Source organism: Rattus norvegicus, chromosome X (assembly GCF_036323735.1).
Source record: "Rattus norvegicus strain BN/NHsdMcwi chromosome X, GRCr8, whole genome shotgun sequence".
NCBI lineage: Eukaryota > Metazoa > Chordata > Mammalia > Rodentia > Muridae > Rattus > Rattus norvegicus.
In genome coordinates, this window is record NC_086039.1 from 109,444,937 (window position 1) to 109,470,923 (window position 25,987).

At 38.4% G+C, this 25,987-nt stretch overlaps 2 protein-coding genes across 10 annotated transcripts in view; one reads left to right on the plus strand and one right to left on the minus strand.

Moving 5' to 3' along the window:
- Window positions 1-354: 354 nt before the first annotated feature.
- Psmd10 (proteasome 26S subunit, non-ATPase 10) lies at window positions 355-8,669 on the minus strand. 3 transcript variants are annotated; one of them, NM_001411753.1, is made up of 5 exons: window positions 8,514-8,669; window positions 5,677-5,775; window positions 4,287-4,433; window positions 4,110-4,197; window positions 355-1,218 (listed from the first exon to the last, which is right to left on the minus strand). In NM_001411753.1, exons 1-5 carry the CDS (start codon window positions 8,625-8,627, stop codon window positions 1,211-1,213), a joined length of 456 nt encoding a protein of 151 aa, NP_001398682.1. In that variant the 5' UTR covers window positions 8,628-8,669; the 3' UTR covers window positions 355-1,210. The 3 variants fall into 3 exon arrangements, with proteins under 3 accessions (NP_001398682.1, NP_446377.2, NP_001398683.1); NM_053925.2 differs by having other exon boundaries at window positions 4,031-4,197; NM_001411754.1 differs by lacking the exon at window positions 4,110-4,197.
- Window positions 8,670-8,775: 106 nt separating this feature from the next.
- Window positions 8,776-25,987, plus strand: part of Atg4a (autophagy related 4A, cysteine peptidase) — a 100,047-nt gene continuing 82,835 nt past the window's right edge. For 3 of the 7 annotated variants that reach the window (XR_005498061.2, XR_005498060.2, XM_039100047.2), the window contains exon 1: window positions 9,206-9,351. Coding sequence is in view for 4 of the 7 variants with exons in the window: in XM_039100047.2 (XP_038955975.1) it covers window positions 9,294-9,351 (58 nt within the window). In the remaining 3 variants the exon portion in view is untranslated. The other 4 variants (XM_063280294.1, NM_001126298.1, XM_063280293.1 and 1 more) reach the window with 4 other exon arrangements.

The following is a 25,987-nucleotide window of genomic DNA, read 5'->3' on the forward strand; positions in this document are numbered from 1 at the left end:
ACTGCAAATTAAAGAAAGTGTGTGGATATACTTGGATCACATCTTTCAAGCAGTAACTGAAGGCACAAAACCAAAACTAAAATTAATTTGAAGAGTCATTTGGACTACATTTGCTGACTACTAATCAAATAAAATGCTTCTCTAAATAGAGTTCAAGTTTGTAATTATTAACTTCCCTACACTCTACATTAACTTGGCACTTCAAAAGATTACTATTTTTGATGGATTTTAGTTGCAGTTTAAGCTCCATTAATTTTATTGATTTCAGAACTATCCCAAACTGAGCAATCCATCTTAGCTAAGATTTGAAGGTTTAAGTGAGTATGTGACTGACTTGAACGAGGAACTGGGAAATTCTTTCAACAGTTTATTGTTTGTAATACTTGAAATACAAATCAAAATTAATTTTGTTATACATGTTTTTAATAAGTTTGACAATTCTTTTCAATACAAGGTGAGTTAATTTATTTTTTTTAAAATGATATGTCTTATTTTAGAGGGAAATGGCTAGTTACAATGGTACATGGGCACGTAGGCTCTCGTTCTTCATTATTTTAAGAACATACAATTTGACTTAAAATTTGCTCCTCTAAAATATAGAACTTCCTCCTGTAACAAAAATAAATTAACCTTGTAGTTGAAAAAAATGGAAATATTTGGCATAGGTCTCTGAGTGAACTTGAAAAACAGGTCAGTATTTGTTTTGACTGCAGAGATCACAGAAGCTCCCAGAACCACCTGGCCCAACTGGCAGGCCATTTCTGAACATGTTCTGTTGCACAGCGGGTCAGTAAGTGCATGGAGGATGCTCAAGACAGGACAGCCACAACCACTTACTCCAAAGTAATCAAGATTTAATGAATGACATCAGTAGAACAAGCTCACCAGTTTTTCAATGCCTGGAAAGTGGGTAGTAAGTGTAGAACAAGTACTTCGATAGGAGCAATACAACACGTTATCAAATTATGAAGACGAGAAAACATTTTCATACGAGATGCCTTGTGAGCAGTACAACAGTTTCCAGGACAGTGAGGACATACATACACAGACTACATAGAAGCTGCTTCACTTTCTACGATTCTTTTGAGTATTAAACCCAGGCCTCCTTTGGCGACTTGCAGCGGTGTCTTTTCTTCCTTATTTTCAATGTAAATACTTGCTCCTTGGGTCACCAGCAATTTTGCTTCTTCCACTCTCTCCTCATCACAGGCTAAGTGTCTGAAATTGGGAATAACAAAGATTAATTAGTCACCTACCACTTCTACAGAATGGATAGAGTTTCTATTCCAAAATGTTTATCACTGGACAGGGGAAATACTGGAAAGTTATTTAATCTGGGAAAAGAAATCAATTGGCATGAGAAAGATTGTAAATTAAAGTTAACTAGAATAGCTAAGCAATACCAGATCATAAATCATAACCCTGGTCCTATTTAAACAGATGGTGAGCTTTTAAATGCTAGCCGAAGGCACAACAACTCTTTCAACAGAGATTAATGGTAATTTACTCCAAATACATCATGTAATAATAACTCAGGGTTAGAATTGAGAGATATTTCAATTTATATCCTGCCTCTATAACAATTCGTGTGACTGCAGAAAAACAACTGGAAAGATCTGATCTTCCTTGATCCGTATGTCTACATTAACAAATCATGGTATAATTAGCATTGTTTTACAGTAAAAGTTGTCACTGAGGTTAAAGTTCTTGTTATGATGGGAGAGTTCAACAGTTAACTGCTTAAGGAAAGAAACCAACCTATGCCAGTCACTTATACAGTTTGACAGGCAAATTATTAGGCACTTTACACAGCATTTTATTTAAGCCTCATAGTAATCTAGTGAGGGAGAAATTGTTACTATACTAGTAGAGATGAGGAAATTATGGGGGAGGAAAGTTAAGTTTCTTAATATTTTTTAGTTAATATAGTTGAAAATGGTAGCATCTATACTAAGAACAGTATCTATTGAGTCCTAAATCCTACTTTCTCCCAAGGGTCCTATACTATCCAATTCCTAGACTATTTCTAGATGAACGTGATTGAGTCATCAAGAAATAAGTTAGAATATTCATTTTAAAAAGTCACATGGGCCTATAAGAAAGATTTTTAAAGAATAAGAAAATAATACTTTTCTTGGTCTCCATAGGGTTCCTCCCCTTGGAGATTGCTGAAGTTTTGCAGAAGATGGGAGGAAAAACTATAGGAGTCAGAGGGGATGGAGGACACCAGGACATGGCCCTCTGAATCAACAAGCAGGGTGTATATGGGCTCCCAGAGACTCAAGTGCAATTACAGGGCCTGCAAAAGTCTGTACCAGGCCCTCTGCATACATGCTGTGGTTGTTTAGCTTGGGGTTTTTGTTGGACTCCCAACAGTAGGAGTGGGTATATTTCTGACTCTTTTGCCTACTTTTGGGACTCTTTCCCTCCTAATGGGTTGCCTTGTCCAGCCTCAATATGAGGGTTTTCCCCTTGCCTTAGTCTAGCTTGTTTTGTCCTGTTTAGCTATTGTCTCATGGAGGCTTGCTCTTTTCTGAAGAGGAAACGGAATTGGGGTGAATCTGGGGGAGAGGGAAGGTGGGGAGGTGGGGAGGAGGGAGGAGTAGAAGGAGGGGAAACTGCCGTTGGGATGTATCGCATGATAGAAAAAAATCTATTTTCAATTTAAAAAATACTGTTTGTTTTAAGTCAGGATCTCCCTATCTGTCCTTGGCTACCACAAGAGCTTGCTATATAGACCCGGATAGCCTTGAATTCTGTCTATTTCTTGGCCTCCGAAGTGCTAGAATTAAAGGCATACACTACCACAGCTGGCCAGGTGTTTTTGTTTGTCTTATTATGGAGCCTTGGCTAGCCTGAAATATTGACCAGGCTGGCTCAAACTCACAGAGATCTGCCTTTCTCCCAGTGCTGGGATTAAAGGCATGTGCCACCATGCTCAGCCCCTGAAAACAATACTTTAAAAAGCTGTCCCAAAGTCAGAGGGGGAAAGCTGTACCTTATGGTGGACTACAAAACAAACCCAGAATTTCTGACTCAACAAAGGAGAAAATGGGTATATATAAAAAAGTTTATCAAGGTAAAAGTAGGTTTCAAGTCATCCACATCAATAAATCCTATGTGGATTTAAGAGTTTTGGGATTAAAGAAAGCTTTCTAGAGTTGTGATGGAAATTATAGGTTTGGCTACATAGCAATTGATAAGTTCTGATAGCTGAAAAGTCATGAATAAACAGACAAACAAAATATTTTCAAACAATATGGCATAAATCCTATTTTTACTATGTCAAGACCACTTAAAATTCTGGCAAAATGAATGAATTCTTCTAAAAGGGAACAGAAAGACTACAAAAACTTACAATTTAAGGGATTAATACATTTCAAAATCAGTAACAAAAATGTAAATTTCAACCATGAAATGTCACCTTTCATACAACATGAATTCAAACAGCAATTTTGGTGCTGATGGGTAGGAGGTAAGAGCTACTGTTAAGATGCTGTTGGGAGGGAACAATGGGACAACTCCTCTGGAAGCAATTTGTCTTGAAATCCGTTATTTGTTGAAACAATCATTCAATTTCTAGGACTCTAAACTTAGTCCACAATCCACAATATGGGCAAAGATTTAGACATAAATTGGTCAATGTCAATTAATTAAAATGGTGAAAAGCTGAAAACAATAGCAGGAATGATTAAATTATGGCATAGCCATAAAATGGGATTGTAAGCAGCCATCATAAATGTTTTAAATGTATTTAATGACATTAAAATATGCTCACAATGTGCTATGAGATTAAAGCATAAGATTACTGATATAACCTCAATTTTGCTATTACATGCTATATATACATATCTCCATATAAACAAATGGAAGGATATAAAGATAATATCAGTATTTTTTGGGTGGCAAAATGATACACAATTTTAGTTATCATTATGCTTTGGTATCCTTTCAATTTGTTTTTTTTTTTTGCTCCCAGCATGTATTGCATTTATAATCAGAATGAGAATGACTGCTACTTGTCACTTACAGAGGAGTGTTACCCTCAGTATCTTGGATGTTTGTGGATGCTTTGTAGAACAGAAGGATATGAACCATCTTCAAGTTACCCTTGGCTGCTGCCCGGTGCATTGCTGTAGCATCATAATGGTCCTTAGCATCTGGATTAGCCCCACCTTCTAGTAACATAACAGCAATCTGGAAAGGATAGCAAGAAAACTATACAGAAATCTGTTTTTCTGTTCCAGTTTAAAACTCAAAGGAAACAACCACAGGGATAGACATACCTCATGCCTATTCTTGGAAGCTGCATAATGGAGGGGCGTGCAGCCATTTTGATTGACGGCATTCACTTGTGCCCCTTTTATCAGAAGGGCTTTTACAATCTCATCCCGGCCAGCGGAAGCAGCAATATGAAGAGGAGACCAACCTGCCTGTATATAGGGTGGGGTTTTATAAAAAGTCAAGGTAAAAAAGGGACAGAAGTATGAACATTAATATTTATTGAAGGTTTACAGAGTTATGTGAATAATTTAGCAATATTTTCCACCCATTCAACACTGAGCATTGTGAAAAAATTGGAAACAAAAATGTACGTAAAAGAAAAACTGAGCTGGACAGACAGCTCAGTGGTTAAGAGCACTTACTGCTCCTCCAAAGTACCAGTGTTTGGTGCAGGCGGCTCACAGTGGCCTATAATCCCAGCCTCTGGGGATCTGATGCCCTTTGGCTTTCTCAGGCAGCTGCACACAGATGGCATATACTCATACATATGCATTGCTAAAAACAAAGTAAGTCACTTAAAAATGGCCACAATCCTATAAGACAGGTATGGCATATTAAAGTAATTCTAATATCTTTTCTCCCATATCATAACGTTAAAAAATAAAAACTAAAATCAGAGTATATGAAGTTCTGCGAGGTGTGTTTTCCACAATTTCTACATACCAATATATTGTGAGAATTTTTCTGCCATTCTTTGGAATGACTGATTGTATATTAACTTACAAAGTATGTACACTATGCACTCTTTAATCATTTTTCCATACAATTGTTATTGTCTCATATTACTTCTGTAAATCCTGAAAATTAATCTGTGCCTATAAAACAGGTTCCATTCTAGGTTTTCTGTAAATTTTATCTTTTTAAAAGGATTTACTTTTATTTATGTACATATGCATATGTAAATTGGTGTATTAGCTCCTCTAAAGTAGGAATTAAGGAAGTTGTGAGCCACCCAACATAGCTACTGGAACCAAACCTTGGTCCTCTGCAAGAGCAGCAAGCACTCGTAAGTACTGAAACATCTCTTGAGCTCCTATAAGGCTTACCTTAATATAACCAATATCACTCTAGTAAATGTGTCTATGTAACACACATATACCTAAGCCTTTATTATTCTGGCAATATTCACCAACAATTTCAACATTAAAATGTTTAGTCTATTAGCATTCATAGTAATAAGCCCTGATCTGTATTCTCACCCTGAATTATAGTTTCATTAGCACCCTAAAAGAATGGCATCATTAGCCCCATGCCTATTCACAAAGGTCATATTGTAACTTCCTACTTCTAAACCCTAAACTTTTGTTTCTGAGCTTAATATTCAGGCTTCAGTAAATACAAGTCTGGAGTCTAAAGATAACCCGGAGCTTATCAATGTTGCCGAGCACTCACATCGTCTTTTTCATTCACTGGCACTCCAAGTTGCAGCAAGAATTCAACAATTTCTGTATGACCAGCTGAGCATGCCCAGTGCAATGCTGTTCTGCTGTCCTATATGGGGAAAAGGGGAGTAAAGCTGTCAACAGTGTTGAAGACAAAGAGGCAGGAAAAAATACTCACACTCGCAAACCTATAGTAAGAAATGGCGAGCACCAGGTCATCAGGTAGGTAATGTTCAACAATGTTACTAACTAGCATTTGGGAGGCCAAGGTATTAGTAACATGGGGTCAATAGCAGCCATGAATATAAGGAATTCTGTGCAAGAGTGATGAAAACATTGATTTCAATACATCAGCAGAAATGGAGATTTGCTGTTTACAACACTTATGCATGCCCTTGTGAAGCAGTGCGACTTTTATATGCATCATTTCTTTTAACCCCCACCATTCTGTATGGTGCCTACTATCCCTCATTTGACACATAAAGAAACTAAGACTATTTCACATAAGCAACTTATTCAGGGTCATAAAATTTACCCATGCTCTGTGCCTATGCCATCTCTATTACCAAACTTCAAGTGATTGCTCTAGAGAGAACCTATGAATTTTTGTTTCACTTTTGATCTTGCTATGTAACCAACATTAACTTGAAATTTTCAATCCTTCCCCTCCTACTTGCTACTGTTACAGGCATATGCTACTACATCCACTGAACATGTTATGAAGAATGAAATGTGTTTATACAAATAGCTGAGATTATTTTATAATAACACACCCCCCAGAATCAGTGCAATAAAATTACATTTTTAAAATTAAGAATCATGATTCTTAAAAAAATATGATTCTTAAAGAGAGTTCCTATTTGTGCCTATTCTTGTACTTTTTATTCTTAAGAAATATATAGTCATGATTGTATGTATGCTTGTATAATGTGTGTGTGTGAGAGTGTGTGTGAGAGTGTATGTGTATACAAGTGTACACACACACACACACACACACACACACACACACACACACGTATGTGTGCTGGCCCAGCCTTTAAATGAACTTGAATGTGACAAATAGGGTGTTGCATGGTTGGGAGCAGGTACTTTTGGTGCCCAGGAAGGGAGCTAGCTGGAAGTCTCACAGCTGTGGACACCTGTGGCCTTCCCTGTCAGTGTCCCCAGACAGCAGTTCAACTTTATGAACAGTTCAAATACACATAAAAATTGAGGGAATGTGACAGAATCAAGAGCCTATTACTTAACAACAACAAAAGCCTTGCTATATTTACTTCTAGATTTTATTACTTGAATTTTCTTTAAAAAATTTTTATTTTACTTTTAATTGTGGGCATGTGCGTGAGTTTGTGCATGTGACCACATGGGCGTGGGGAGGCCAGATGCACTGGATCCCCCTGGAGCTGGAGTTACAGGAAGTTGTGAGGAAAAGGAAGTATGTATTCTTGACCACTGAGCTACCTCTTCAGTCCTGCCGAGGTTTCTTTAAAACGGAATCCTAAAGGCTATGACTGTTCACCTCTAATTACTTCAGCACCTAAAAAATAAAAGTACTTTTGTAAAACAAACAAACAAACATAAGAGCATTATTGGACCTTTGAAAATAACATTCCTTAACTCTTTGTCATGGGTGGTAATGCAAACCTTCCAGAACTTCGGAGGCTGGTGGATAGGAGGAACTTGATTGGAAGGACAGACTGGATTACACAGGGAGATCGTATCTTAAATAACAAAAAATTACACAAAGTAAAAAAAATATCATCTCACTTAAAACCAAGTCTCCTATAAGCCTCTTTCCAGATGGTTTAAATCTGGATGCAAATAAAGTCCATAAATTAATTGCATTTGGTTGTTGTATTTAACTTCTTGATCCTGATTAGCTCACTCTTTTATGCCACTGACTCATTATTTTTAGTGGATTAAATCTTAATTCATTTTATTAAATTCAAACCACATTACCAGACCATCATAAAAGCAAATGTGGTGAGCATAGAGGAATTCTCCTATTGAGTAATAAAGGAAAATTCCAGGAAAAAAAAAAAACCAGTCTCTTCGAGTTCTCTTCTAAAAGAGACAACATGGAAGCTTTGAAGTATGATGGACTGTCTTCCTAATGTTTAACACTATCAACACCGAAGGTCACACAGTTGGTCAGAACAGAAACACTTCCCAAGGCCCATTTTCTCTCTTTTTGCCTTAGTTCACTCACCCCACATAGAATCCCATTCTTCACAGTATAAACAACCTCACCTTCTATACAAAGCCCTTGCCAACTACTCCTATCGTGTCTTCCCCTTCCATGTTCTGAAACAAATATGTAAACTTCTTTCTGGGGGATTTACTATATGTAATAAGACGTGTAGTGCCGTTATTTCATTTATGCCTGTTTTTTATTTTTCAACTCGACTGAAATTCCCGGCTCCCCTCAAACTTCCTGATACACACACACACACACACACACACACACACACACACACACACAAAAGGCATTTTGTTACACGTGGTCCACTGATGAGGATTACAACTAAAGAAAAATCCACCTAATACGCTTTCTTCACAGATCTCCGTCGTGCTCTCTCTTCCTAACTCTGGGAATTTCTGAGAAAAGCGGTGGATGTTCTAGAAATATATGAAATTCAGCAAGCTTCGCTTCCCACCCCTCTCCCCCGCCCCAAAGTCTGTGAGGGGTTACAGTTGGACAGCTAGTCGGGGTATAATCCAAGGCTACAAGAGGGAGGAGTGGGCGGGAGGAGCGCAGAAGTGGGCTCAGACCAAGTTAGGACTCCGAAGCCATGTAGGGCTTCGTTGACACCCGCTGCTAGGCGACAGGCCCTCGGGCTAGTTTACCTGATCAGTTCTAGTGGCCAGAGACTTATCAGCCAAAATGCTTTCCTTCAACTCATCCAGCTTCCCGTTGTAGGCCAGGTTACAGATCATGACGTTAGACACACACCCCTCCATTTCGCCTTCCCAGGACCTCCGTGAAACTCAAGCCCCGCCCATTCGCATTTCCTGTTCCGGCGACCAATCAAAGAGCTAGAGGTTCTCCAATCACTGACGTCTGATTTCCTCGTTGCCCCGCCCATATCCTGGAACTTCTGGGAGTTGCAGTTTGAAGGCAATCCCAGGTCAGGAGGCGTCTTTGGAAGCTACTCAGTTCCGGGTCCTAGCAATGTGAAACTACAAATCCCAGAATCCTTAGAGAAAGCCGTAGTCAAGTTGCCGGTGGAATTGGCCCAGGATGACAGCTGGAGAATGGAGTCAGGTAATGGGAGCGGCTTCTGGTAGTACTGTGTGAAAAAGCTAGGGTGGGTGGTATTTGGTGGGCCAGTAAGTTGGCCACATGAAATTCAAACTGTAGCAGAGCAAGAGAGTTCTGGGATCCTACAGATCTTGTCCCTCAGGGCCCTCACTTGCAGTGGCAGGCGGAAGGGACAGTAGTTGGAGCAGAGTACTACCTCTGAGCTTGAACCATTGACTGTAGCTACCCTCCCCCTCTCTGCCACTGTCCAGGGAGTGGAAAGAAGCACAGGTTAGTTACGCTGACATCCCGGCGGAGTGGCATCAGAGTGGGGCTCTGCCACAGCACAGGTTATACATGACACCATACAGAAGGGATGTGCCAGAATGATGCTAAAGACAGAGTGTGATGCCATAGGAGCCACTCGATACCTAAGAGACCTCAGTGAGTAACGGCGGTCATGTTAGGGATACCAGGGTATGATGTTGTCACTTTAATAACATGGTATGACAATCACATCCAGGGTTTGCTAGATTGTTAAGCTAACAGTATGGATTTTTTAAAAGGAGAATTTCCAAATAGTGTTGCAGCAGAAAAGATGCAAGGTTTATCTTTTATAGAATATTTCTAAAGGACATTAGAAAAAATGTTAAACGTGTTTTTTAAAGTGACTGATTATGTTTGTCTCTTTTGTTAGGGTACAGAACAGGGCCTAGCAAACTTTCTGTATAATGCCAGATCATAGCAATTTTAGGCTTTGCAGGGCAGATGATAAAACCAAGTCTAGAAGACAAGTTATGACTAATGTTTATTGATGTAATTTGGGATATAATAATAGTGGAATCTATGTATATATATAATGCTTTTAGCTTTTTAAAACTTTATGTGAATGTGTTTTCTGCCTACGTGTGTGTCTGTACACCATGTGAACGTTGAATCTCCTCAGATCTGAGGTACTCTAGATGGTTGTGAATTGGCATGTGTGTACTGAGAATTGAATCCAGGTCTTCTGAAAGAGCAACCAGTGCTCTTAATCCCTAAGCCATCTTTCCAGCCCCCAGTGAGTTATGTTTTTAACACAGAAATATTAATAAGAACAGAATTCTTTGAGGGAAGTACTATTTTGCTTAATTGAGGTTTACAGTAACTATTGTCTATCATCAAAATTGATTCCAAATGTTCTTTGGTTAATGAGATTTTTAACTATTTTAATCTATAGAAAACTCTGAAAATACCTTTTCACACAGAAAGTTGCTTCCAAATATTGATAAGCCATGAACATATTCTTTTAAATACTAATTATTTCATTGCATCTTATTGTGTGTGTATGTCCGTGTCTGTGTCCGTGTCTGTGTCCGTGTCCGTGTCTGTGTGTGTGTGTGTGTGTGTGTGTGTCCGCCCAGTTTCATGCTTTCTCCCTATTTTAACAATTTGATTGTGATAACTTACATACCAGAAAATTCAACTGGGGCTAGGTATGCCCAGTAGTAGAGCATTTGCTTCACACGCACAAGGCCTTAGGTACAATCCTCAGCACTAAAACAAAACAAAACGAAAGGAAACGAAGTAAAATAAAATACACTCATTTAAATATGTAATTGATTATTAGTAAGTTTTCAGGTTTATGTAGCTATCACAACAAACCAGTTGTAGAATGGATCCTCTCAGTAAGACCTCATGCCCATTTTCTGTTAATTTTTATCTCCTGGTCAGGCAGCCACTAATAGACTCTTTGTCTATATAAAATTGCCCATTCTGAACATTACACTTAAATGAAATCATATAATATATGGTCTTCTGAGTCTGGTTTCTTTCACTCACCATAATAGATTTGAGACTTAACCATATTGGTTCGCGTGTAAGTCCTTACTTTTGTTGCCTAATGATATTACAGTTTATGGGTAATACATTTTGGGGTATCTACTCACCAACTGATAGAAATGTAGTGGGTATTTTTTTTTAGTTGTTGGACATTATGACTAATGTTCCTTAGAACATCGATGTGCACATCTTTATGTGAACATTTGTTTTCCTCTTTTGTTGTTGTTATCTGAAAGTGGAATTCCTGGGTAATAGGACAATTTATCATTAACATTTTTAAGAAATTACAAAACTTTTTTCCAAAGCAGCAGAAGCATTCTGTTGTATGAGGCTACTCGTTGCAGCACATCCTCATACACATTTGTTAGCAACTGGGATGTTCTCGTGATTTTTTAAAGAGTCTTTTTATGAGGCCTAGGACGACTTTAAACTTACAAGCCTCCTGCTTCAGCCTCCCAAATGCTGGAATTTTAGGTATGTGTCTTGCCCTTTATGATTATAGCCATTTAAATCGCTATGAAATAATAGAATGTCAATGTTTATTTCCATAAGGAGTGGCTAGGGGAAGTGAACATGTTTTTAGGTGCTTATAAGCTGTTGGTACATCTTTTATACACAAGGATCTGCTTCTGTGGGCTCCCCCCCACCCCGTTTTAAAATTGGGTTGTTGTTTAATTGATGAGTTATAACAATTATTTCCATAGTCTAAATCCAAATCCCTGTCAGGTATATAATGTGCACATACTTACTCCCAATGCACAGTTTGCCTTTTGCTCTTTTGCTTTGTTTTATTTTCATTTGTTTTATTTTGGTTTTTGAGACCTGGTCTCACAGTGTATCCCAAGCTAGTCTCAAACTTGAAATTCTCCTGCTTCTGCCTCCCCAGTTGCTATTACAGGGTATGACACAGTGCTCAGCTTTTCTTTATCACAATCATATGCGTTTTGAAGGGAAAGGTTTTGATTTTTTTTTCAAGACAAGGTCTCATTATGTAGTTCAACCTAGTCTGCAACTCACGGTGTAGCCCAGGCTTGCAATTCCCCTGTTTCAAGCTTCCACATGTTGCTATTCTTGGAGTGAGCCACCAGGCCTCACTCACATTTTGATATTTGACGAATTCAAATTTATTCTTTTTTCCTTTATTTATTATTTTTTTTTGCTATTGTACATAGCAAAGACTATAAAATCTAAGGTTTCAGTTATTTTTTTTCTCATGTTTTCCTCTGGGAATTTTGTTTTTTCTTTTGTGTTTAAGTCTCTGGTTCATTTTCAGTTATCTAAGACCAATTCTTTTCACATGTTTCAGCAGCATTTATTAATTTGGCATTTTAATGCACTCTTCTATCATGATCACAATGGATAAGCACACATTGGTCTATTTTAATCCACTGTTCTCCCACACTTTGTTCCAGGTTCATTAGTTTACCTGTGGGCAGCATCCCATCTGAGACAGTGTGAATCACATGGTGTTTCTGTCTCTTTAGAGGCTTGTGACAGTTTCTCAGATTTCACTTGTTTTGATGATCTTGGTAATTTTGAAATGCACTTGTTAAGGACTCTGTAGGGTTTTTTTCCCCCATCTTTATTAACTTGAGTATTTCTTATTTACATTTCGATTGTTAGTCCCTTTCCCGGTTTCTGGGTCAACATTCCCCTAACCCCTCCCCCTCCCCTTCTATATGGGTGTCCCCATCCCCATCCCCCCCATTGCCGCCCTCCCCCTACCAGTCTAGTTCACTGGGGGTTCAGTCTTAGCAGGACCCAGGGCTTCCCCTTCCACTGGTGCTCTTACTAGGATATTCATTGCTACCTATGAGGTCGGAGCCCAGGGTCAGTCCATGTATAGTCTTTGGGTAGTGGCTTAGTCCCTGGAAGCTCTGGTTGCTTGGCATTGTTGTTCATATGGGGTCTTGAGCCCCTTCAGCTCTTTCAAGCTCTGTATTTTTAAAAGGGTCTGTTTTTCTTATGATCAGACTGGGGTGTGGGAGCATAGGATTCGAACTGAGCGTATCTGTTGCTTGATGTATGTGCTGTGGGAGATGCCATGACTTTGTAGGTCATTCACGTCCACCTGAAGGTCAGCTGAAAGACCCTCAGCTGCAAGGGAAGTGGATCTTGGACTGCAGAAATAACCTTTGCACTTGTCTTCCCATGTCTAAACCTACAGCTGGACTTGCAGCGTAATTTAGGTTGTAATTTTGTGTGTGACTGAAGATACTGTTTCCATCTTAAATTTTCTAACGAGGCCGCTCTATTGTCGTATAATTTGTACACGATAAATCTCATTGTGTTCAGGAATTAAATCAATTTCAATGTACTTGACTATAAATACATACTGTTGTGTAACCAACACCAAAGTCAAGATATGGCATATTCCACACTTCCCCTAAATTCTCACACACTTCTTTGCGGTCCCTCCTATTCCCCAGGCGCTGTTCTCGATAGCTACTACTTGAGTTTTTTCTTGTAAATTTTCTTGTAATTTTTTTAAGCACACAATTTAAGGGTTTTTCAGGATTTAAAGAGTTGTGTTATGACCACCAAAAGCTTGTTTTAAAATACCTACATTTCCTAAAAAGGAAGTTTTGTGGCTATTGTTAGCCATTCTTCCTTTTGCTGCCCTTACACATATTAGTCTATAGGCTTTCATTTTATGAGCATTAATACAAATAACAAAATCAAAATATGTGGTCTTTTTAGTTTCTCTTTTCATGTACTATAAACATTTGAAGATGCATACAAATCATAGATCATCACTGTATTCATTTTTATGATTGAATGATAGTCTGTTTTATGACAGTAACATGCTTTGTTTATTCTTTCATCAGTATAGGATCACTTGGGCTATTATTACCTTTTGTTTCTTCTAAATATGGCTACTATGTTTTGTGTGTAGTTTCTGTTCAGGCATGTACTTTTATTTCTCTTGTATACATATTTAGGAGTGGAATTTCTGGATCTACTTTAAGTCCATTTAACATTTTTAGGAAGTGTCAGGTTCTCTCAAAGTGGTTCACTATTTTATCTTCCTACGATAATAATATATTTGGATTAAAACTTTCCTACAATCAACTATACTTATCAGTGTATTTCTTTTTATTGTGGCCAGTATAGTGGGTATAAAGTAGCATTCCCTTCTTTTGACTTGTCCCAACATCAGAAGTATATAAAGCCTCCTGTCCTCCAAACACTGTTAGGCATTAAAATCACTTTACTCCAATTTCACTCAGAATTTTGTTTTATATTTTCAGGTGGGATTAAGACAAATTATTGAGTCTGCAGTAAAAGCTAATTTACCAAGCCAGTTAGTGTTTAGTGATTGTGGTTTAAGGTGGTTTTCATCCTGTTTCAAAAGATTAAAATCGCTTTTATTTTGTTTCCACAAAAAGGCAAGATAGACTAAACTTAGCCTCATAGCTATAGTTTGCTAATGATCAGTGTAGAGTAAACATGCCCCATATGTAGTAGGACATGTATCAATATTTATTCACTTCATTATGAAGGTGGATTAGGCCTGTTGTATTCACAAAGGGATTGGTATTCTGACATTTCACTGTAATAATTCATCAGGGATTGCCATGTAATTGCTAGAAATGGCTTAGAAAAAAACAGCATCTAACATACCTCGAACTAAGTGATTTGTGTGCATTTTAAAATAGACAGTATAATGTGTTTTATTTCATTTGTTACATGGGGTAGTCAGCTTTGAATTCTGAATTCCTTGACACTAATGGAAAGCCCCTTCTCTAAGTCTTGAAAGATAGAGGATAAATAGATCTTACAAGAAAAGGTCGTGTCTTTCCTGGTGCTGGCCCCATGTTATGGAGGAACAATGCAATTGCTGTTTATGTCCATCTTGGGACAAAGAGGCCCTTTTAGGGTCTGACTTCTCTGCTACTCATGTGATTGAATGTTCCCTAGTGAGTTCTCTGCTGGCTACTTAGATTCTAGGTCCTAGAACAAGCAAATTAGCCTTCTAGACTTAATGCGTAAGCTAATAATCAGCGTGTAAAGAGCACAAGTGTCAGATATCATGTCTCAGGCAATCCATATAGTAACCCTTTGAGGTAGGTACAAGAACCCTTCAGGCCTTGCATTTTTTAGAAATAAAATTTGAAACAAACAAAAATAGGATGGTAGAAGTAAAAATTGGAACTGACATAAATTCAGATAATTTTACTCCAAAACTCTAGCACATGACTCTTGTGACATCCTGCTAAATATTGCTGAACATAGAGTTATGTGTAAATGCAAACCCCAAATAGTGCAATAGTAATTCCTGTCTGAGGGCTTTGGGCTGTACCTGCATGGCTGTGGGGAAATGACATGATTTTTGCGGTGTCCTGCAGAATTCTCTGGATTTATACTGTTCTGCTATGGTGTTACTAGCCACACGGGGCTAGTTAGCCCTTAAATTGTGTTTAGGAATTGCTTTTTACATTTCGTTTAATTTAAAATCAAGTAGTTTCATATGACTAGTGTTTGCCATTTTAGATTGTGTGAAAAGAGATAATTATCCCTCATTTGTTGCTTTCTAGTTATCACCAAACAGTTTATTAATGTGCCTATGCTTTCCGTGGTAAAAGGGAGAAAACAGTGATACACACTTGGGAATACCATGTAGGGAGAGAATACATACAGTTCACCTACCTGCCCGACAGCCACAGGCATTGGTCCAGAGTTGTTTGGCATGAGATTCCTCCATTCTTACTACTTACTAAGGCTGAATAAGAAACCCAAGCTTTGGTTTGGGGATTTAGCTCAGTGGTAGAGCGCTTGCCTAGGAAGCGCAAGGTCCTGGGTTCGGTCCCCAGCTCCGGAAAAAAAAAAAAAAGAAACCCAAGCTTTTTGCAGTTGACTTTTCACCATTTAGAACTGTAATTTATGTGCCTTTTTTTTTGCATTTTTGTTTATTTTCTTTCTTTTATTGAATATTTTCTTTATTTACATTTCAAATGTTATCCCCTTTCCTGGTTTCCCTTCTGGAAACCCCCTATCCCATCCCCTCTTCCTCTGCTTCTGTGAGGATGCTCCCACTTCCACCCACCACCTCCTAACTCCCTGCCCTGACATTCCCCTACACTGGGGCATCAAGCCTTTACAGGACCAAGGGCCTCTCCTCCCACTGATGCCTGATCAAGCCATCCTCTGCTACATATGGGACTGGAGCCATGGGTCACTCCATGTCTACTCATTGGTTGGTGGTTTAGTGCCTAGGAGCTTTTTTTGGGGGGGTGGGGTGGGTGTCTGGTTGGTCGATATTGTTTTTCTTCTTATGGGGTTGCAAACCCCCTCAGTTACCTCAGACCTTTCTCTAACGCCTCCATTGGAGACCTCGGGTTCAGCCCAATGGTTAGCTGCAAGCAACTGCCTTATTGTCATTATTTCACAATTGCCGTTTACCAGGTTTTAGATGAGATATTTTAATATGTGTTTTGATGCAACTATTAAAACATCCTGCTATTTTATGTCATTAGTCTATTCAAGACATTTCCATTTGAAATCTATTTCATCATAAAGCTGACATCCTGTCATAGGAATTTTGATTAAGCATTTTTTTTGTTATTCTCAATTTTAGCATTCAGGCTTTTGATTCTAGCTCATTTACTTTATAAGAAATTTCCTTAATTTTTGTTACAAACAATAAAAGAATCACAAGAAATTCAAAGAACACAAAGGGCTTTGTATACTCTGCATTAGGTTTACTCCATTCTCTGCACTGGACAGAGGCATACTACAGTTATCAGATGAGATCCGGCACATTCAGGTATGGCCATAGACTACAACACAGTATCAACTCGGAAATTGATATTAGAATGTTGCAGTTAGGATAGGAAATGTTCTTCTACCGAAAGGTTCATGTATTGATGGCTTGATCCCTAGTTGTTAGCACTGTTGAAGGGCGATCAAATTATGAGAATTAATTCCTTAGATGAGTTCATACTGAATGAGTTGTTAGGAAGTGGGGCCTGGTCAGAGGAAATAGGTCACAGAGACGTATGCTTTTGGAAGCCTTATCTCTGCCTTTTCTTGTTTATCCTTTTGCTTTCTGGTTGCTATGAGGTAAGAATCTTTTCTCTGTTGTGACCTTTCACATGATCTCACATGGGTCTCACCTTAGGCCCATAACAATAGAGCCAGCCAACCGTGAGCTGAAACCTCTGAAATTGAGAGCCAAGGTCAACTGTCTTCCTTTATGTTGTTTCTCTCACATGTGTGAATAGCTTCAAGCTGGGTGTTGGGGGGTGGGGGAGGTATGCATTCATATGTGTGGTGTATGTGTATGCGCATGTTCATATTGAGGTATGTGTAGGTACACATGCATGCATGTGTATGCCTAGGTGAAGGCCGGAGGTCAGTGGCTTTCTCAGTTTTTCCCCTCCTGAGTTTTTTGAAACAAGGTGTCTTATTGGCCTGGAACTCATCAATTTGGCTACGCTAGCTGGCCACTGAGTTACAGGAATCTGTCTGACTAGTTAGCACTGGGATGACCAAACCCAGCTTTTTAGATGGGTGCTGGGGGATCTGGACTCAGGTCCTCATGCTTGCCTGACTGAGCCGTCGCTCCAGCTACTCCACGTTATTTTCACGTATATGGATTTGTTTGACTAATACTACAACCAGGAATTATTCTGTCAGTATATTTTTAAATCTCTCCAATATACCCCTTTATAGTTGTAGTCATCACCTATTCGTAACATGCATATTCCCTGACAGCTGATAATTTCTCTTATTTTCTATCATTATATCAGAATGTTATTTAAATATTTTGAGCTGTATTTTTGAATTTTCTTAAGACTTCCCTTTTAGCTAATGGATTATTTAGAGGTAAGATGCTTAATTTCTAATTGTTTGGAAGTATTTTCCTTGGTCCCATTGTTATCAGAGATACAGTCTACATAATTTCAAATATTTCTTATTTATTCATGTCTGCTTTATGACTCAGGATATGGACTTTCTGTGTGAATGTCCCCTGGGAACTTGAAAATGTATATCCTGCTGTTACTATGTAGCGTTTTCTGTGTATCCTAATTATATCTTGTTGGCTTTTTATGTCATTCATATTTTTTGCCAAATCTTAGAGGTTTTTATGATAATTAGTTTTATTTAGTTATTCCACGATGTTTGCATATGTCAAAACATATTTTATACCATAAATGTAAAGCATATGTGCCTGTCAATTTAAAAATAAATTACTTTTTAAAAATGTGGGATATTTTAAACCAGTTATATTTTGTGTATTTCTTAAACACCACACTGTTTTTCTTCTCCATCTAGAACTCTAATTGCATGGATATTTGATTTACTTTTATGATCCCATATGTCCCTGAATCTCTGTTCCCTTTTTCCATTTTCCATCATTGCTCATATTGAATCTTTTCTATCATTCTATCACTAGTTTCTCTAACTTACCCCATCATCTTATTTTGTTCTATTGAGACCATCCAATGAGTTTTCAATTTTGATTATTATATTTCTCGATTCTAAAAACAAAATGTTAGCCAGGAGATGGTAGTGCCTGGTCTACAGAGTTCCTTCTAGGACAGCCAGGGTTACACAGAGGAACCCTGTCTCAATGCAGCACAAAGCAAAGCAAAGCAAAACAAAAATGTGGCTTCTTTTTTGTGCCTTTTATTTCTGTACTGAGACTTTCCATCTTTAAAAATTGTTTCTGAAGTGTTGAGAATTGCTTGTCTGAAGTGTTTTAAGATGGGTGCTTTAAAAATCGTTGTTGAATAATTACGACATTTATGTCATCTCTGTGTTGGTATCTGTTAAATGCCTTTTCTCACTCAAGTTGTTATGCTCCTAGTTCTTAATATCATGACTACTTTTATGTTGTATCCTTAAATCGTTGTGTTGTGACTCTGGATCTTATTTTATTCTCCTGCCTTAACCAGCCTGCTTTCACAGGAGGAGACAAGGATAGGAGCTAAGTTCTCCCTTTCATGCTCCATTTATACTCAATGTAGGATTAGGGATGCCATTATTACAAGGCAGGGGTGAAATTTGAGGCCTCTACTGACACTACACTGATATCAGGAGGAAGGTCTCCATTACCATTATATACTGGAAGATTCATTGATGCCTGGCAAAGTACTAGACCCTCATTCTGTTTTTCTAAAACTACCACAGGGAAAAGGGTAAGGTAACTAAAACCAGATGAAGGTAAAGTCTAGTCACCACCACTTTGTTAATGATAATTGGGGTTAAATTTCTATAGTATTTGACTGGATAATTAATGTCTAATGGGTTTTCTTTATAGGTTGTCACTTTTCCTGTTCCTTTGGCTGGAGATAGCTAGGTTTTTGGAAGGTCATTTGTTGCATGTACGTGCCTGCGTGGCTGAGTTGATGACTACTCTGTCACAAGGTTCAGCATGTATTACTAAAGCAGCAAACCCATGGAAGTCACTTATTACTTATGCCCTAAGGCCTCTAGCAACCAGAATACCTTGTCCTTTCTACCTCGAAGAGATTTCAGAGGGATGAATATACTTATTTATGATACCTTGTGGTTTTATTGGGATGAGAGTATGTAAGAGGTTGCTTAAAGAATACATTGATGTTGTGTTAGTGATCATCGCTATCCCAGTGAAAACTTAGCAGGAGATAAAAATCACTCTGACCCTCATTCCTAGTCCTTGACAAACTCAAGTTTATTTTGTTCCAACAGCTTGAATGCTTAAATCTTTAGATATCTTACATAAGGGAGAATAAGGGAGAAAAAGGTGGTCTTTGTCTTTTTATGACATACATTCTATATATGCATGTGCATGCGCTCTCTCTCTCTCCCTCTCTCTCTCTCTCCTCCCTCCCCCCCCTCTCTCTCTCTCTCTCTCTCTCTCTCTCTCACACACACACACACACACACACACAGAGAATTTGACCATCATGAGTTTCTAATATTTTAAGCACCATGAATAGAACTATATTTTTTAAAAAAATAGCACTTCTCCTGACTTGATTTGTGTTCTTTGGATTTTTCTGAGATATGGTCTCACTCTATTGCTCAGGCTGGCCTAGAACTCATGGCAGCCCAGTCTCAGCCTTTTAAGTGCTGGAATTATAGGCATGGGCCACAAATTTGGATCCTTAATTTTTTAAAGTAGATCAGTGGCTCTCAACCTTCTTAATGCTGCAACTCTTTAATACAGTTCCTCCTATTGTTGTGACCCCAACCATAAAATTATTTTCATTGCTACTTCATAACTTATTTTGCTACTGTTATGTATCATAAATGTAAATATTTGTGCTTTCTGATGGTCTTAGTAGGCCCCCGTGAAAGGGTTTTTTGGCCCCGAAAGGGGTTGCGACCCAAAGGTTGAGAACCATTGCAGAAGATGGGCTATAATTTAATCATTTTTGAGTAAGTTCATAATTATGACTCTAATTTTTTAATACAATCCTCTAAAACCATGATATTTTGGGGAAAATATATTTATTGTTTGCTTTTGTACTAAATTCATCCAATGTTTTTGCTAGATCTCTCTGCGTTTGCATATATGTACCTGTATAGAGTTGGTGTGTGTGTGTGCGCGTGTGTGTGTGTGTGTGTGTGTGTATGTGTGTGTGTGTGTGTGCGCGCACGCGCGCGCGTGTGTGTGTGTGTAGGCCTGAGTCATTATTGGTTATCCCTCCTCAGTGGCTCTCCACCTTTATTTTTTAGACAAGGTCTCTAATTGAATTTGAAGCTCACAGATTTGGCTAGACTATGTGGCAAGTGGGATGTAGGAATCCATCTCTGCTCCTCCCTAAGGTTGATGGTATAGACACACATGCCACTCTGCTTGGCTTTTCTGAGGATCAAAACTTAGGTCTTCTTGGTATGTGTTAGGGACTTTACCAACATAGCCATTTCCCTAGACCCATGCTTAGATTTTATGATTTTTTTTTTTACTCTTGCTCCTGTTTTGCTGTTTTCAACCTACTTTTGCAAAATTAGTCCCCATCTCTTACCTAGATAGGCTCAACAATAAGCTTCTTCAGTGTCTGAAGGGGACCTTTGGATGGTCCACATTCACTGTCCCTGGGCCATTTCGTCTTCACTTTATTATGGGGCTGAGAAGTAAGTCAGCAGGAACACAAGCCCCTGGGGTTCCTGAAACCAGTTTACCATATTTTTTCTTCTTTCAGTCTCCTACTACTACAGGGCCATCTAATTGAGGGTTGTCTGATAGGGCTGATGAAAAGAGCAAATGGTAAGAGGAAACATTCTGAGGTAATTTGAACCTGTATTGCATCCTTTCCTTACAGAGAGAAACTCTAAAATGTGAATTAAGAAAAGGCACGTTCTATTTGAGACAGTGGAAAAGAACACTTGGGGTGCTGACAGAGTACAGAGTGAGGAATATTTTTAAATTGCATTATAGAGGTTATAGGAGATGGCACAGAATAGAAATGAGAATAGCCTTCAGGGGCAGTTACTGTGGAATTCAGACTTCAAGGGTGCCTGTGGTGCTGTGTATACTCCCTGGGTAGTGCAGAAGCAGTTCAAAGTTCGTGTGGAAATTAATATGATGGCCGGGGTTGTTGCATAGCTAAAGAAACATCTAAAACTCGTAAATGGGGAAAGTAATTGGGGAAGTTATTAATTGCACTCCATTTTATGCATTCCCTTTTAGTATTTATGGTATAATTGTCTTAACATCTCAGACATGTTAAATTTTGAGTATTGTTAACCCTGACTCAACTGAAATGCAAGGTATTTGTACCAAACTCTGAAATCTGAGTTGAGTTTCCATTGGCCACGCTCAGGTGCAAGTATTTAGTTTGAGCATTTTATAATTTCTTCAAAATTATGTGATAGAGCACTTTCCTATTAGTTTTCTTACTAGGTGTTCACTACAGAACCAGGGTGGGGGACATATTATCAACATTTTATGGAGCAGTAATCTCAACATTTCTAAGAGTGGCCCAAGATGACATGACTACGACAGGCAGACCAAAATTGGAATCTAGGTCTTTGGCTCCCTGGGTCAGTCTACACTATTTTCTTTCTGTAAGATTTAGGAAGCAAATTTGTTTAACACATACGCTTTAGCGCTTTAGAATTCTAAAGACTTCGTTTCAGTAGGAATTGATTTATAAATTGTGTAGCTCCAAGCCACAAGAGGTTTAAGTTTCACAGAGTGGCATGAAAGGATGTAAGACAAAGTCAATGTTTGACTGATTGTACTGGAAAGCCCCAGTGATTAGTGATAGTTTCTAATTGGTAAATTCCCTTAGTGACTTGGTTAAAATGAAATTTCATTTTCCTGTTTACACTGTTGGAACCTGGTTTGCTGAGATAGGAATAAAAACACGGAAACCTTATTCTTTCTATTCATGTGTACATGTGGGTGTTCATGTATGTCTGTACGTATACATATGAGTGTGCTCCTGTGTACGGAGACTAGAGAGCAACCTAGGGATCATCTTCAAACACACTGTCTCCTTTGAGGTAGGGTGTCTCACTGACTGGGTACTCACTAACTAGGCAAAGGAGGGTGGCCAGATCCGAGGGGATCTTCCTTTCTCTGCCTCCCCAATGTTGGGATTACAAATGGAATTACTAATTACTACACATGGTACTTTTTCACATGTGTTTAAGGCATCAACTCAGGTCCTCTTGTTTGCAAAGCCACAAGCTTGACTGATGGAGCCATCTCCTAATCCCTCCCACCAGCATTTTATTAAAGAATAAATTCAATACTTTATTTCCCTGATAAAGACCAAGTAATGCTGTGAAAGGAAAATATGTAATAAAGCCATGGTTTCACAGTCAAATTATGTCTACAAATATAGCTAGGATTTTAGAATGATATAAATGGAAAGGTCTCATAATTAGATTTATAAATAAAATCTGAAGTTCCTAAGTACTTGCATTTGGATTTGATGTATATGTGTACAGGATAGAATAAATTCATTATATTTTAATTTCTGAAATTGATAAAGGATAATTTAATGTAATTTTATGTCCATTACTAGTATGTTTCTGAAGTAAATCTAATATAGAAACTTAGCATTTCCTTTTTTCTTATAAAGTTATATCTAAAAAGACTAAAGGACATTAAAGGACATGTGAATGTATAGATTTTTATTTTTTCCTTTTATTGAAAATAGATATCCTGCTTACAGTTCCCCCTCTCTCTACTCCTCTCTGCCTTCTCTCCCATCCAGATCCACTTCCTTTCTGTCTCCTTAGACAAGAACAAGCTTCTAAAGGATAGCAACAAAACATAACAAAATAAAAACAAAAACCATCACATCGTAGTTGCTCAAGGCAAATCAACAGAAGGAAAGGAACACCAAGAAAGGGCATTAGATTCAGAGACTGCACTGGTCCACACACTCAGGAGTCCCATAACAACATTAAACTGAAAGCTATAATATCTATGCAGAGGACCTGGTGCAGGGCCATGTTGGTCCTGTGCTTGCTGCTTCAGTCTCCGGTGGTCCATATGAGCACTGCTCAGTTGACTCAGAGGGACTTGTTCTCTTAGTGTCCTCAGTCCCCTCTGACTCTTACACTCTTTACAGCTCCTCTTCTATGGGGTTTCCTGATTCCTGGTGGGAGGGATTTTATAGAGACATCCCACTTAGAACTGACTGTTCCAGTGTGTGTCTGTCTGTCAGTCTGGCTGTCTCTCTCTGTATTTTTCTCTGTGTCTCTGTCCCTGGGTAATGTCTAGCTGTGGGTCTCTGTGTTTGTTCCCATAGGCTGTGGGAGGAAGCTTCTCTGCTGATGGCTGAATAAGACATGAACTATGAGTACAGCAGAATGTCCTTAGGAGTCATTGTAATATTGTTTTTTTTTATTTTTAAATACAAGTAGTTTTACCTTAGGATTCTGAGATCTGGTTTTTGGTCATTTAGGCACTGTTGGGAATGCATTTTATCTTGGGGAGTGGGCCTAAAGTCAAATCAGACATTGGTTGGTGACTCCTACACCTTCTGTGTCACCCTAGCATATTTTGTAGGCAGAACAAATGTTAGATCAAAGCTTTTTGTGGCTGGGTTGTTATTTATGTTTCTCTTTCAATTGCCTTAAGAGTTCTTTCCCTTTCCAAAGACATTAGAAGATGAGGTGAAAGTTCTATGTAGTCACCAACTCCACCTCTCTATATTCAATGGGTTATGTGTGTGTGTTCTTCAGCAATGGGACTGTCAGTGTGTGGACCACAACCTGTTGTCTTGGCAACAGCCTGGATTGTTTGGGGATTTCCATGGCCAAGGACTCAACTGGATGTAATCCAGTCCTGGTACTGGAAGCTTACTTTGGTAACAAGAGATGAACAGTTGAGACTCCATCTTTCCTATTATTTTGAGACTTTATTGGAGTTGCCTTCATATATCTATATTTTAGGAAGGTTCCACTGCACTGGGTTTCCATACCATGCTTTAAATGTTTCAGTGTGCTTTTAAAAAGCAATCTCACTATGTAGCCAAGGCTTTCCTGGAACATGCTTTGTAAACCAGGATATCCTCGAAATTATGATGTAATCCAGTTTATGCTTGAATTTGTGGTAATCTTGATTCAGTTTCTCAGGTGCTGGGACGGTAGGTATGTAACACACTAAGTACACAAATCTTAAATGTATAGATCAGTGAAATTTTCTGTAATTCAGGTAAATACTACCAAAATCAAGATATAGTCATTTCCAGTCCCTTAGGGAGTTCTGTTTTCTCTTCCTAGTGAATATCTTCTCCTGAGGTAACATCTGTTTTGATTTCTATAATATATTTATTTTGCTTGATTTAAGCTTTATTGAAGTAGAATCCCCTCGTGCTTACTCTTTTGTACCTTTTGTTTCTTTTGCTTAACATAATATCTGTCATGTCTCGGGATTTTCATTGCTCTGCAATATTCTTGTGTATGATAGACCACATTTTAAACTGCATTCCTTTGGTGATGGATTTTTAAGGTTATGATATTATCAATTACAGCTGTTGTAAACATTTTAAACTGTATTTTACATTGACAAGGGTGTTGACTTCTTGGAACTAAATCTAAAGGTGGAATTGTTCTGGTATATTTAGTTAAAAATTCTTTTAGGAATGTCTGAAGGAATTTTGTCTGGACATCTTATAAGAAGACATACTTTTTGAAGAATCATAGTCAAAGATGAAAATTTGCCATGTTTTCTTTAGGAGTTTGAGATTCTCTTCCTGGCAGATTTTGAGAACATTTTTCTTTGGCCAGTGACCTGAATCTTTCATGCTTGTGGGTGGATATTTATTTTCCCGGTGTCTGGCACATACTGTTCACATTAGGGATAAGGGGGCATTTACTTCCAAGCTCTATCTTTTTGGTATAGGCTCAAATTGTCTTTTCTTGGACAACATGGTTCAAATAATAATAAAATAACATTTAAACCAAGTTTACTTTATACAACTTTGCTTTGGGATCAACTTGGAATGCACCTTTAATTTTGAAAGTGAAGGCACACTTGTGAGTTTTATGTAATACCCAAACTGGCCTTTGGCAACTTACTTTTATATTATTTCTATGGTAAGGAATTTTTAAACATCATATGTCTGCTGGCAACATTTTTCTAATGAAGTGTTATATTGAAAGGGTATGGGGAAAATTCCTGTGGTCTGGGAGAAGGTGGAGGTGGTTGGAAATGAGCATAAAACTGGGAAAGTGCTCAAAATGAGGAAAACAGTTTCTGGAAAACACTCTACTTCTGAGGTGGTCTAACATTTAGCCTGCCATCAGAGGGACCAGAGGGAGACCACCCCTAACTATTTTCATGACACCATCTTTAAAGACAAAACGAAACAAAAAACCCCACGTGTCTTAGCCTCACTGTCTTTGTTTTCTTAACAGCACTTAATCAGAGGTGAATGGTAGAAACAATGACATGGGTTTTTAATGGACGCTGACTTGATATACTACTTCTCTAATTTTTTAAATTTCTGTATGTAGTTACAGCGGTATTATAAATCCTTCAGAGGCTCCATGAAGCCTGAGTAAAGTCCAAAAATCCTTATTAAAGCTGCCAAGGTCAGCATCTTCTGGTGCTAAGTGTTTCCATAACCTCAACACTTGCTAGTCCCTATATGATGTCACTATTAATGTTTCCCTCACCCTCACTCTGTCTCTCACCCTCTCCTGCCTCTCTCCATTTCTTCTTCATTCCCTTTGCCCTCAGAGCTGTCAGTGTTTGGTTCAAGTCTCTCTCTGTCTCTGTCTCTCTGTCTCTGTCTCTGTCTCTGTCTCTGTCTCTGTCTCTCTCTGTGTGTGTGTGTGTGTGTGTGTGTGTGTGTGTGTG